This window comes from Balaenoptera acutorostrata, chromosome 2, assembly GCF_949987535.1.
Source record: "Balaenoptera acutorostrata chromosome 2, mBalAcu1.1, whole genome shotgun sequence".
Lineage (NCBI taxonomy): Eukaryota > Metazoa > Chordata > Mammalia > Artiodactyla > Balaenopteridae > Balaenoptera > Balaenoptera acutorostrata.
Window position 1 is genome coordinate 40,821,955 of NC_080065.1, and position 13,412 is coordinate 40,835,366.

The 13,412-nt window shown below is 36.1% G+C and overlaps 1 protein-coding gene across 1 annotated transcript in view; it reads right to left on the reverse strand.

The window, feature by feature from the left end:
* The window catches only part of HCN1 (hyperpolarization activated cyclic nucleotide gated potassium channel 1), a 382,573-nt gene that overhangs the window by 67,571 nt on the left and 301,590 nt on the right, over positions 1-13,412 (reverse strand). The window contains exon 5 of the mRNA XM_057540919.1: positions 11,077-11,223. Coding sequence (XP_057396902.1) covers positions 11,077-11,223 — 147 coding nt within the window. The remainder of the gene's footprint in view (positions 1-11,076; positions 11,224-13,412) is intronic.

Here is a 13,412-nt window from a genome sequence, read left to right on the forward strand (position 1 = left end):
GTTTTGCCTTCCTAGAATATAGGAACATGTTACTCTGTTAGGTATCATGCAGGATGTCAGCAGATGACATGAAATTCTCTTAGCATTCACTTAAATTTGATTGTACATGAAAGAAAAGACGTAGAAACAGACCAAAAAAGCCTAAATCAAAAAATTGTATATTGACAATGACAGTGTTCATTAGCGACTTAGTATCTCTGCCCCACTTTGGAATCCCAGGTTTGAAGCTCACTTAGGATTTGTGTAAACACCAGCAGAGTGCAGCTCCAGTGGCCTGCAAACTGTAAACAAGGTGTAAGAGTGGTTTGCAGAATAGGAATGAAGCCTACTTGACCGGGTAAAAACAGATTAATTTGGACTGTCAAATACAGCAAATATATCAAACAGCTAAACTAAAAAAATATTATTAAAACAGGACCAGCAGATAGTACAGTGAGTTAGAAGACAATTCTGAGAGGTGATTTGGAGAATTTGATAAAAACCTATATTTGAAATTTTATAATAGAATCCACATAAATTCCTTTTCATCATTAACTGGTCAGCAATAGAAATAACCCCTGCATAACAGTATGTGTACATGTGCAATGGACATGAGGAAATCAGGCCACACCCTAAAACCAGGTAGTCATTCTAAGATGCATTAAACATTCATTTATCTGTCACGTTAGTTAGATTTGTATGGAGCACTGCATGTGTTGACAAGCATTATGGGCTGAATTGTGATGCCTCAAAATTCATATGCTGAAGCCTTAACTCCCAGTACCTCAGAATGTTCCTGAATTTGGAGATAGGACTTTTAAAGAGGGGATGAAGTTAAAATGAAGCTGTTAGGGTGGGCTCTAATCCAATCTGACTGCTATCCTTATAAAAAGAGGAAGTTGGGCACACAAAAAGAAAGGTGGCCGTCTGCAAGCCAAGGAAAGAGGCCTCAGAAGAATCCAAACCTGTCAACATCTTGACCTTGGGCTTCCAGCCCCCAGAAGGGTGAGAAAATAAATTTCTGTAGTTTAAGCCACTGTGGTATTTTGTGATAACAGCCCTAGCAAATTAACATAGCAAGTTAGGCTGGACAAAGTGTGGCAGGAAAGATGAAGCTGCCCCCTCTATCTGTCAGGACATAGCAGCACCTCAGCTCTGAAAGTAAGGTGGTGGCAGGAGTAAGATATGTGAGCCAGCTAGGCTCGCTCTGAGGAGGTGTGGAACACATGCACACACTGCAACAACTTCTGAGCTCTTCAGTCTGGGGTGAAATGAAATAAAATAAAAAACTTAGCTACATGAAAAAAGGATTTTGCTTTATTTTTGTATTGAGTGTGAAGTATCATGGGCATTTAGTTGACAAGAGCTACAGGCAGATGGAAATGGCTTTAGAGTCAGGACTGGAGTTATAAGACTGGGTGCTCTTCTACAAGATTTTTTTAGATTTTTATAAAATATATACAGAAATATTTATAGTTTTAACCATTCCCAAGTGTACAATTCACAAGAATATTCACAATGTTGTATTACTATCACCACTATCTATCTCTACCTAGAACATTTTCATCGATCTCGACAAAAGTTCTGTAGCCTTTAAACTATAACTCCCCCCTTCTCCCTCCTCTCAAAACTTTGATAACTTCTATTCACTCTCTGTTGTTATGAATTTGCCTATTCCAGGGCCCTCATAAGTACAATTATGCAATATTATCATAGGACTAATTTTTGAAGTCCTAGAAATAAACATTGCCTCCCAGAAAAATATTGGGTGAGGGGGGAAGTAGTGGAGCAATGTTAGGAAAAATCAAGGAAAAGGCCCAGTAATCTGGCTCTTGTTCAATGACACAAACTGTCTTCTCCCTGACCCTTCCGGTTTCCCTGATTCCCTATTCTCCACATTCTCCCCAGCACTTGTTATATCTTGTCCTTTGATAACAGGTGTGAGGTGCTATCTCATTGTGGTTTTGATTTGCATTTCTCTAATGATCAGTTAAATTGAGCACCTTTCCATATATCTGCTGGCCATCTGAATGTCTTTTTTGGAAAAAAAAGTCTATTCAGGTCCTTTGCCCTTTTATAATTGGACTATTTGTTTTCTTGCTATTGAGTTATGTTGAGTTGCTTATATATTTTGAATGTTAACCTCTTATCAGATGTGTGGATTGCAAATATTTTCTCCCATTCCACAGGTTGTCTTTTTATTGTGTTGATCATTTCTTTCATACTGCAGAAGCTTTTTAGTTTGACGTAGTCCCACTTATTTGTTTTTGATTTTATTGCTTGTGCTTTGGGTATCCTACCCAAAAAAATCATTGTCAAGACCCATGTTAAGAAGCTTTTTCCCTATGCTTTCTTCTAGGAATTTTATGATTTCAGACCCATACATTTGTCTTTAATCCATTTTGAATTTTAGTGTGTAATCTCTGTCTCTGGCAATTAATCATATGTGACTTCCTACATTTCTTGTATTTTTAGTAACGTATTTTAACTTTTTCTTCATAGTTCTTTTCACGTATTTCCATCTTGACTCTACAAGCACACAGTAAGCACTGTGAGACTGGAAACCACATTTTATAATTTACCTTCCCACACTTAAATCAATATCTTGCACACATTAAGAAATCAATAAATGTTTTTTGTCTGTTTGTTTTCTAGAAACAAGGGATGCAGAAGAAGAGAGAAGAGAGAAAGAGAGAAGAGAGAAGAAGACCCAATTTCTTTGCTTGGTAATGGAACCAAGATCAGGCCACTTACATAAATTTTCTAGCCTTTGGTTACTGTGCCTCTTACATGTGTATATGATAATTTATAAGATCCTTGTAGAGCTTTACAATACTATGATTCTAGCTTATTTTAATTAATCTGAACTAAAGACATTTTTAGGAGACATTTCAAAAACCAACAAGCATGTACTTTAAAAAAATTATTCAGAATTGCACTAAATAAATATGCATGCAAATTATGATTTCTTCCCTAACAGTGTTTTCCACAAATTAAAGGTCAGAAGGACAGTATTATACTCTCAGCCCGATTCATGTTCTGTGAAAATGAAATATACTGACACCCTATATTCTACTGGGACACTGATCTGTACCTATTTTCAGTCCGCGGCCCTTCACACTCCATTGTTTAAAAATAGATCAGTTCTGAATTTTGGAGACAGACATAGAAGGGCATTAACCTCTTTCTCTATTGTTAAGTTTACTTTTTGCTGTAATCGAATCAGTATAAATCTGATCATGATAAAAATAGACCTTCTTACTTTGTACACATTCCAACAGGCTCTCATAAGCAGAGGGGTATGGCTCACTGAATTTTTCTAATTAGTTTTTAGTTTTAAATATACTCCTCCTTTTATTAAAGCGTCAGCTGTTTCTGATTCTAACATTTCAATGCCAAGTTTTGATGCTAAGACACTGTCTCCAGAAGGCTGGCTATTAAAACGGAGGAAGGGCTTATTAGCATTATTTATTTGGGAATAAATTCCCAAAGAAATGAGACATATGATAAGGCTAGACTCGGTGCCCCTCTGGTGTATGGCCTAACACCCTCTGAATGACCCACTCATAGCACTTACCTACAGTTATAATTGCTGATTAAATTTCTGTCTCTCACTAAGTTGTAAGAGCCATGAGGGCTGGGACTATCTTTGATTCTTCACTGAATCATAGTTATAACAAGAATCAAATTTTACTGTGTACTTACTATATGCCAGGCACTTTCAAACTTTTAATATTTTTTTCTCACTTAATTTTAAAACAACTCTGTGAGGTACTTACCATCATTCATATTTAAAGATGAGCAAAGTGAAATACATACATGTTATGAAATAGCCCAAAGTTGTACAGATACTAAGTTGTGGAGCTGCATTTAAATGAGGTTGGTGGCACTATGGAGAACAGTGTAGAGGTTCCTTAAAAAACTAAAAATAGAACTACTGTATGATCCAGCAATCCCACTCCTGGGCATATACCCAGAGAAAGCCATACTTTGAAAAGATACATGCACCCCAATGTTCACTGCAGCACTATTTACAATAGACAAGACATGGAAGCAACCTAAATGTCCTTTGACAAAGGAATGGATAAACAAGATGTGATACATATATACAATGGAATATTACTCAGCCATTAAAAAGAATGAAATAATGCCATTTGCAGCAACACGCATGGATCCAGAGATTATTATACTAAATGAAGTAAGCCAGACAAAGACAACTATCATATGACAATGCTTAAATGTGGAGTCTAAAAAGAAGGATACAGATGAACTTATTTATAAAACAGAAACAGACCCACAGACATAGAAAATAAACTTACGGTTATGAAAGGGGAAAGGGGGGGAGGGATAAATTAGGAGTTTGGGGTTAACATATACACATTACTATATATAAAATAGATTATTAACAAGGACTACTGTATAGTCCAGGAAACTCTACTAAATACTCTAATAACCTATATGGGAAAAGAATCTGAAAAAGAATAGATACAGTATCTGTATATGTATATGTATATGTATAACTAAATCACTTTGCTATACACCTGCACCTGACACAACATTGTAAATCAACTATACTCAAATATAAAATAAAAATTGGAAAAAAAATGAGATTGGTGGAACTGGGGCCAAAGAAATGAGACATATGATAAGGCTAGACTTGGTGTGCCTCTGGTTTACCCATGAGGCTGCATAGTTCCTCCATAGTAGGTTTTCACTCATGATTTGAAAGGATACATATAAATATTCATGGCACTGAGAATATCATAAAGGCAATTTAAACTATTCAGAGCAATGAAACTGAAGGCTCCTGAGCAGCCAGGGGAAAACAGGAGCATATTTTAAGTGGATGGAAGGAGAAGAAAAGGAGGGAAAGCCAGGGCAGGTAACAACTGGGAGGGAGAGGAGGTCTCTAGAGATCACTGACGCCCATCTTTGCAGACTCAGAATTTTAATTAGACACAGTCACAGAGCAACTAGAGAGTGAAGATTATATATGATAGATAATGGATGCATCACATAATAGTGGCTCTAATTTAAAATGCCAAGTTTCTGAGTACCATCATAAGTATTTTTCTCAGAAAACTGTAGTTGTTCCTTTACTTTCTGGTTCATGTATATTAGTTCACAGTGACACGAAGATAATTTTTTAAGATGACTTTACAATCACTTCTCAGAATGCTGATAATGCCAGTGGGGTCAGTGCTCGGGTCAGATGGTCTAGTCCGAGGATAAAGAACACACAGATTTATCTGCTGCACTGAATCTTCTACATCCTGAGGTGGCTCACTACTTAGGTTTGGACAGGGAATCCAGCAACTTTTGTTTTATGTGCCACTGACAATATGCTAGGCACAGCTGGCATAGCAATGTAAGAAAAATAGTATTTATTTTCTATCTATCCCATGGATATTATTATAGAGATTGGACAAAACATTTACATACTTCTTATAATGGTACTCTATTGGAATATTCCCCCATCCCCCAGGTTTACTCTGCAATAAATCACTAATGTGTATAAACCTTGAGAAAGTTAAAAAGAAAATAAAAACAACCACATGCAAAATAGGTCCTTCTGGCTTACAGTGTATATATCAAAACAAAATCACAGAGGAATCTAAAGATGCCAGCATCCTTTTGTTATACATTAGAAACCATATTCTCCATAGTATAATCTAAAGTGATACTAAGAAAGTTCTGTGCCCACAGTACTTCATAGTTCTGGGCATCACCTTTCTTATGCATGCCAGCATCTCTGTTGTGTCTACAAAATGCTCTCTCCAAGCTCTAATAATCAATGATTCTTTGAGATCCTTATTTAATTTGCCTTTGTTTATTTATCCAATAAGTAGTTATTAAATATGTACTATCTAGGGAGTAGAGCTATCATGGAAATCAAGAAAGATAAAGTCCTTGCTTTCTTGGATCCCGAGTTCCAAGAATGGAGAATTAACACATAAATAAAAAGGGACAACAAGGCAACAGAGTGATGTGTACACAACAACAAGGATGATGTGATAGAGAATGACTGCAAGGAAATTAATTTAGATGAACTTCTCACGGAAGGCCCCAGGTAACATTTGTATTGAGATTTGAACAATGAGTCAGGTATTTGTTGAAGGCTTTTCAGCAATTTGTCTCCAATTGATGAAAAAGATAAATCACCTAATTTCTGCATAGAAATGCTTTCAATAAAGTAGTGCTTTCAAAATATCTACTAGCTGAATTAATTTGCATATGCATGGTATGAGTTTTTGGTAAGAGCTTTCAAAGGTCACACAAATGATATTCTTCCTGCCATTTTACATCTTAGAGATTCTTCATATTTAAAAATATTCAAACACATTGAAAAAAAAGTCTGGGGAATAAACCGGATATAACATAATATAGATTTAATTGATTATGAGTAAGGAATAATTTTCATATTCATAAGCATTTTACTTTCTTTCTATATTTTAAAGCAATGGGTTTTTTGCATAAATTTTTTAGAATCTAAAGTTTGACCTGCCCTTCACTTTTGTACATTCCTGAGTACCCAGACTTGTGTTAGCAGAAATCACTGCTCTTAAGTATACATTAGCATCTCAAATTATGCAAAATACTTTCTTAAAAATGAGCCTTTTGGACAATGAAGTATTTTAAGTTAAAAGTCTTGTTAAAATGTAAGATGGTTGTTGGCTCTAACGTGAATATATGATTAACAATTATATGTGGTGTGTGTATGTGCACACAATGCAAGTCTTACATCTTTACCTTTTATTATAAAATACATATCAAATAATCTAGCTTTCCCTTTCTAAGTATCCTAGTTTCACTCATTTTATATTTATTGTAGCAATCATTCAATGTCTTCTGTTGTGTGCCTTCAGAGTGCCAGGCACTTTGTGGATACTAGAGGCACAACTGGGACCAAAATACATCTTTGCACAGATTAATGCCTCATCTTCTAAATTGGAAGACAGCTTTTGAAAGGTGGAATGATGTATTTTACTACTTTTAAAATATTTCTGTATATGTATAACTGATTCACTTTGTTATAAAGCAGAAACTAACACACCATTGTAAAGCAATTATACTCCAATAAAGATGTTTAAAAATAAATAAATAAATAAATAAATAATAAAATAAAATATTTCTTGTGATCTACCACTATGACCTGAATATAGCAGGTATATAAGACTACAATTTAATAGGGAGCAAGACATATTTCCCACTGTTCTTACTGAACTTTTCTGCATAAAACATGTCTGGCTTTTTTACATCTAGGTTTCATTTTGAATAATGGCTTCTGTTATCTCTCTGCCTATGTCTTTGCTTACTTTCCTATTCTACTCTTCCTGTTCCCCTGAAGTCTTAATTCACATTAAATTTAGGCTTTTGTGTGACTCTGATGCCAGAAGAGCAACAGCTGAAGAGCAGATGAACAAATGGAGAACATGGTTTTCACCTTTTTAAGGTGTTAAGTGTTTGAGCATCTCATGCTTCTACTTCTAGGATCTCTAATGTTATTAAGTAGCCATGATTCTTACCCTGTTTTTCACTCATAATTCTGTTAAAGACCATTCACTCAATAAATATTTAATGGGCTCCCATCAAATACTAGTCATTAGAGATACACAGATATTACGGCACGGTCTCTATCCTCAAGAAGCTCACAGTCTTGAAAGAGACAAACAGTAAACTGACAAATGAAAATACAGTGATAGACAATGGTCAGGGAAAATGTATGAAGGTTCTGCCTGGTAAGACTGTTTGATGGAAAGCTGAAGGTAAGCTGGGTAGAAAGGATTGAAGATAGAGAGGGTAGCATGAAGAAAGGCAAAGAGGCAATCAGCAACATTTCTCCCCACCCCGCCAGGAAATTATCAACAATTTTCTGCTGATGAAGCACGAATGTAAAGAAATGAAGATGGAGGCAGGCCAGGGGGCATCTCAGGTGCCATGTCAAGCAGCTTGAACTTTTTCTTGAAGGGGATAGGAGGTCATGGTTAGGCTCTGAGAAGAAAGTAATGTCAAACTAGTGTTGTATACCAATCAATATGGTAGCCCTGAGATGGGATGCATTTGAGCTAATTGACATCAAAGGAAGAAAAGTGGTGAGTGCACTTCAGAAGTTGAGGTAAAAGATGTTGAGACCCTGAACTATGGCATTTGCAAATATAAGGAAAACATTAGTCTAACTTAATGATAGAATAGTTGTAGGAATTGAGGAAATTGGAGGTATGTCTATTGATGGCTTTAAGGGGATAAAAATGAAAAGTGGAATTTTTTCCACTGAAGATCAGAGTAAATTAAAGTATGGCAAGATAAAGCAGTTAATAACATACACATGATTAAGAACATTTTCTCGTTATCCTGATTTCACATTACACTGAGCATTTTTAGCAGGGAGGAATGTTTCCCGTTTAAGCATGCAGCTTCTTAGGGTTCATTTTTATGTTCACTTTTTCTATTGGTTTTCTGTATTCCCTCAATGACATTTTATGCTAGAATCCTTACTTTTCTGCTTCTTTGAAATAAATTTTTAGCTTTACTGTGTCCTCCTGCCTATTGATTCCATCTTAATCCCTGATACTGTCTCTTCAATTACCTTTGTCTCCATGCTATGGTCTGTCCTACCCTGCCTTTGAATCCCACCAGGACCTTTAGAACCCAACTTGGTTCTAGTGTCCTGAACTTCTGCCTCTTAGTGAAAGGAATTTGCATTTAAAATAAATTCTGTCATCCTACAGAGAGATAAAGCAAAGCATATTGATAGATTTTTTTTTAAAATGATGCATTACTTTTTTTAAACATCTTTATTGGAGTATGATTGCTTTACAATGGTGTGTTAGTTTCTGCTTTATAACAAAGTGAATCAGCTATACATATACATATATCCCCATATCTCCTCCCTCTTGCGTCTCCCTCCCACCCTCCCTATCCCAACCCTTTAGGTGGTCACAAAACACCAAGCTGATCTCCCTCTGCTATGCGGCTGCTTCCCACTAGCTATCTATTTTACATTTGGTAGTGTAAAAAATACAAAGTTTTGATTCTATTTCTCAAAGCAAAAATATTTGTACATTCTTATTTGACTGAGGACTCTAGAGAAAATAAGCTAATCAATAGCAGATATTTAGCTCCTTCTATTTCCAAAACTCTTAACTGATGTCTTAAGGCTTAAAAAAATACAAATAACTTTTAATGGATGCAGATACTTAGGGATGGTTATAAATGGTAAAGATGTTAGTTGAAATAGAAATATTTATTGACTCTTTAACATATGCTACATGTAGTAGGAATTTCAAAAAAAATTTAAAATATAGATTAAATGGTCTTTGCTCTTAAAGAACTTTCAAGACAAAAGTGGAGGAAACTAATGTGGAAAAATCGTGATAATAGACAAAATGGAAAGTAGCACACAAGCATTACAGACTCAGTGCACTGGGGGTTAGGGAAAAGAGAGACCAGATCTAGTCTGGACAATCAAAGGAGGTATAAATAAAGAAATATTATTTATTACCTTTGCCAACAGATGAGAAATATCTGGAAAATGTATAATGCAAGTTGAGAAATTAGAATTGGTTTTTCAAAACAGTAAGTTGCACAATTTGGCTATAGGCCACTTTGGAACGTGTACGGCAACAGGGAAAAATAAAGCTGGAAATTCAGCAAGGATCAGAGCATAGAAGGTCTAGAATATGAGCCTAAGGAGGCTATAGTTGATTTAATTTGTAATGTAAAGACTGAACATTTCTGAGCAGAGACATGACTAGCTCTTACACGTAAAAGAAGATTAATCTGGCATCGCTGCTTTAAATGGTAGTTAGAGAAAACAGACCAAAGGTTGGAAGGTAAACTAAGGGGATATTGCAAATAGTCCATGTGAGAGGAATAAGGTTAGGGTAAGGGCCTTGGGAAGGGAGACAAGGGCATAGGTGTAAGATATATTGTCACAGTGAATTGACAGCATTTGGTAATTGACTGGATGTGCAGAGCAAAGAAAGATTTTTTAAAAAGACAAAAGTCTTACATTCCAAATGACTCGAAAGAATAACTAAAACATTTACAGAGAGAGAGAGAGAGAGAGAGAGAGAGACTTCAAAGGATAAATGGTTTAGTGATGGAAGATAATGACTAACACATAGCTTACTATACATAAATACGGCAAAGGGATATCATGTAGCTTTTAAGAAAACAGAGGTTATGGCAAGAACTTGGAGCTCAAATTTATAGAACCGCAGAGTGAGATGAAATAAATATGAGACTAAAACTCAGAAATTCAAAATGAAAAGCCAATGGCTCAGTAATGGCTTAGTGTTAAAGAAGCTCCCAAAAGAGGTTCAGGATATGTGTTTTATTGAGTTTAAAAGAACCACCAATGGCTCAAAGACAAAGGATTTGATGCTTAAATGTTCACTTATAATTTTCAAGGAAACAATTTTGGTAAAGAAGTGGAGATTGAACCACAATGCAATAATTATAAAGCAATCTTTCGAGAAGGTTGGTAGTAAAAGAAAGGAGAAAGAGAAAGACAGTGTAAGAAACACAAACACTCAAGAGAATGTTCTTTTGATCTAGGGGTGACCTGTACATTCTAGTGGGCAGAGGGAAGGCTTCTAGGGAGGGATGGAAAGGAGATGCAAGGCCAAGAAGTGGTTATTGATGTTGCCAAGTGTTTTAATGAGGCAATAGGAAATGAATTACTCCCAACGGGTCAGGTCAGTCTGTGATCAGGGTCCAGGAGATGAGTAAGGAAAATGAAGATAGGAGGAAAGCAGAAATCAAAAGGAAGTTAACGAAACAGTTTGACGAGCATGAGATGAGAGAGTGGAAAACTGGGAAGATATGGGCAATGAGGACACAAGAAGGGACTTTGTAACTAGGGACACAGAAAATAAAATGATATCCTGAGAATCATAATTAGAACAATTTCCAGTCTTTTTTCAACATAAGTGCCTGTAAATGGGAGAACCTAAGGGCAAAAACCAAGATGTTTTAACATTACATTTTAATTTTTCTTTTAAGTAGTGTCAACGCATGGAATGGAGGATTTCCCAGGAAAGGAGAAAGTAGACAATGATCTTGCACACGGAGACTGAGGACTGTAAATCTTACCTCTCTCAGAGGATCATTGAGTTCATTGAGAATATTTTCCTCATCAAAGATTTTGCCTTGGTATCTGTGTTCATAGTAATCATGTATCTTCTGACGCATATCAGCTGGTAACTTATGGAATGACATGTATTGTTCCACTTGCTTATACTGTAAGGAAAGGAAAAAAGGAAATTAGAAAACATTGTTAGGCTGTATGAGAAATCGTCGTGTTACTTTGTGGTGCTATATTCAATAATATTTGAGTAACACTAACAAAAAGAAGAAATCCTTTAAGGGGAAGGAAATAATGTACTAGGTTGTAATGTACCTACTCTGTGTCACAGACTGTAGAAAGCATTTGTTTAGTTGAACATTTCCTGTAAAGACCTGAGATGTTATAGAGAGGAAGCATGGAAGGAGCTCAGAGGTAACTGGGTGCAGCCCCAGAAAAGCCAGTGATGAGGCAAGAAAACAAAATGTGATGCTATTATTTTTTTTTTTTTGGATTTTTTTTGAGCTGAGTTCTAAGAGAAGTATGAAGTTGCTGTTTAACTCTTCATTTGGAGAAAGAATCTCATAACTTTGGATAGTACAAAAGGTCTTATCTTAGACCTTTATAGCAAAAGATCAGACCTAATTAACAATTGAATCTGGAGGCAGAAAGCTTGGCAGCTATTTGCAAGTCATAGATACTCAAGCAACACTCGTGCCCTGTAAATTAAGAGACTGTGTCAGGCTTCAATTTAGGACGTAGCAAAATATCAGAATGAGGCTAGATCCACATAATTTTATAGCTGAAACTTAATTTAGACATTTAATTTCATTTAAACAGTAGTACTTAAACTTGATTGTTTATAAAACTTGGGGTGAGGGCTTCCCTGGTGGTGCAGTGGTTGAGAATCCGCCTGCCAATGCAGGGGACACGGGTTCGAGCCCTGGTCTGGGAGGATCCCACATGCCGCGGAGCAACTAGGCCCGTGAGCCACAACTACTGAGCCTGCGCGTCTGGAGCCTGTGCTCCGCAACAAGAGAGGCCGCAATAGTGAGAGGCCCGCGCACCGCAATGAAGAGTGGCCCCCGCTTGCTGCAACTGGAGAAAGCCCTCGCACAGAAACGAAGACCCAACACAGCCATAAATAAATAATAAATAAATTAAAAAAAAAAAAAAAAAAAAAAAAAAAACTTGGGGTGAGGTTGTCTTTTGGGAATGCAGATTTGCATTCTTAACTCCAGATATTGATTCCATTGAGGTACCTGCCTTTGTAAATTTATACACATACTCATATACATATACATACACATACACACTTAAAAAAATCCCTGCAAATCAAACAGGAACATAGAAGCATGGAGATTACTTGGAAGCTTATTAGAAGAGAATTTCAGGCTTTACCTCAGAGCTATGAAATCAGAATCTGCATCTTAAGAAAGATTCCCAGATGATTCATACACATTTAAGTTTGAGAAATATTCCCTCAATGTTTCAAATGCAGGTGGTCATAAGATTATACTTTGAAAAAATTAGTTAGACCCCTAAAATTAGTTTCATTGTATGGATGATAAAACTGAGTACAAATTAAAAGGTAGATAATAAAACTGGATGAAGATACTGGAATAAAAATCTTTCCTTAAACACAACACATTTGACATATTATCTATGAAAAATTTTTTTCAAATCTTTTCCTGATAACAGAGCTCAGACTAGAAGATCTAGGTGACTGGACTCCTTGCCCATAATTACCATAATTATAATTGGTAATTGATAATACATATATCTAATGGGAAACAGCAACCCATTGTATTGTATTTCTTCAAATTTTTTTACATAATTTCCTTACACATAACATTCATATTTTTGGACATTCCCTTTTAGAGTTTAGTATTCTCAAAGGAAATACAACTTTGTCATGAGATTCCTTTATTTGGTCACCAGACTGTTCCCTGAAGTATTTAAAGCCTGCAGGCCTACATATATATATCTCTGAAGCAACTTGATTATGATTTAGGCATTCTGAATTTAGGCACCAATGCTGTCACTGTCATTGTGTGTAAGTGGCTTCTAGTATATACTTGAGAAGGACTGGGTTAATTTTTCCTGAAGAAGTCAGAATCTGTATGCCAACCTTGGTAGCCCACCCTTAGCTAGAGACCTCAGATTCAGCCTGCTTTGACCCCTCATGCAGCTGGTCCAAAGGAAAGACGCTTCAGTGGCCCTTTCTACAAGATTGCTGTGTAGGATAAAGTTGATTTGCAGCTGGACTGGAAAAGCTCTAACTTTATTTTTAGAGACATCTTTGTATCTGATTTTTACTCTTAGCCAAGAAGAGGGCAGTGGGATATTTGAGGTACTGTTTAGG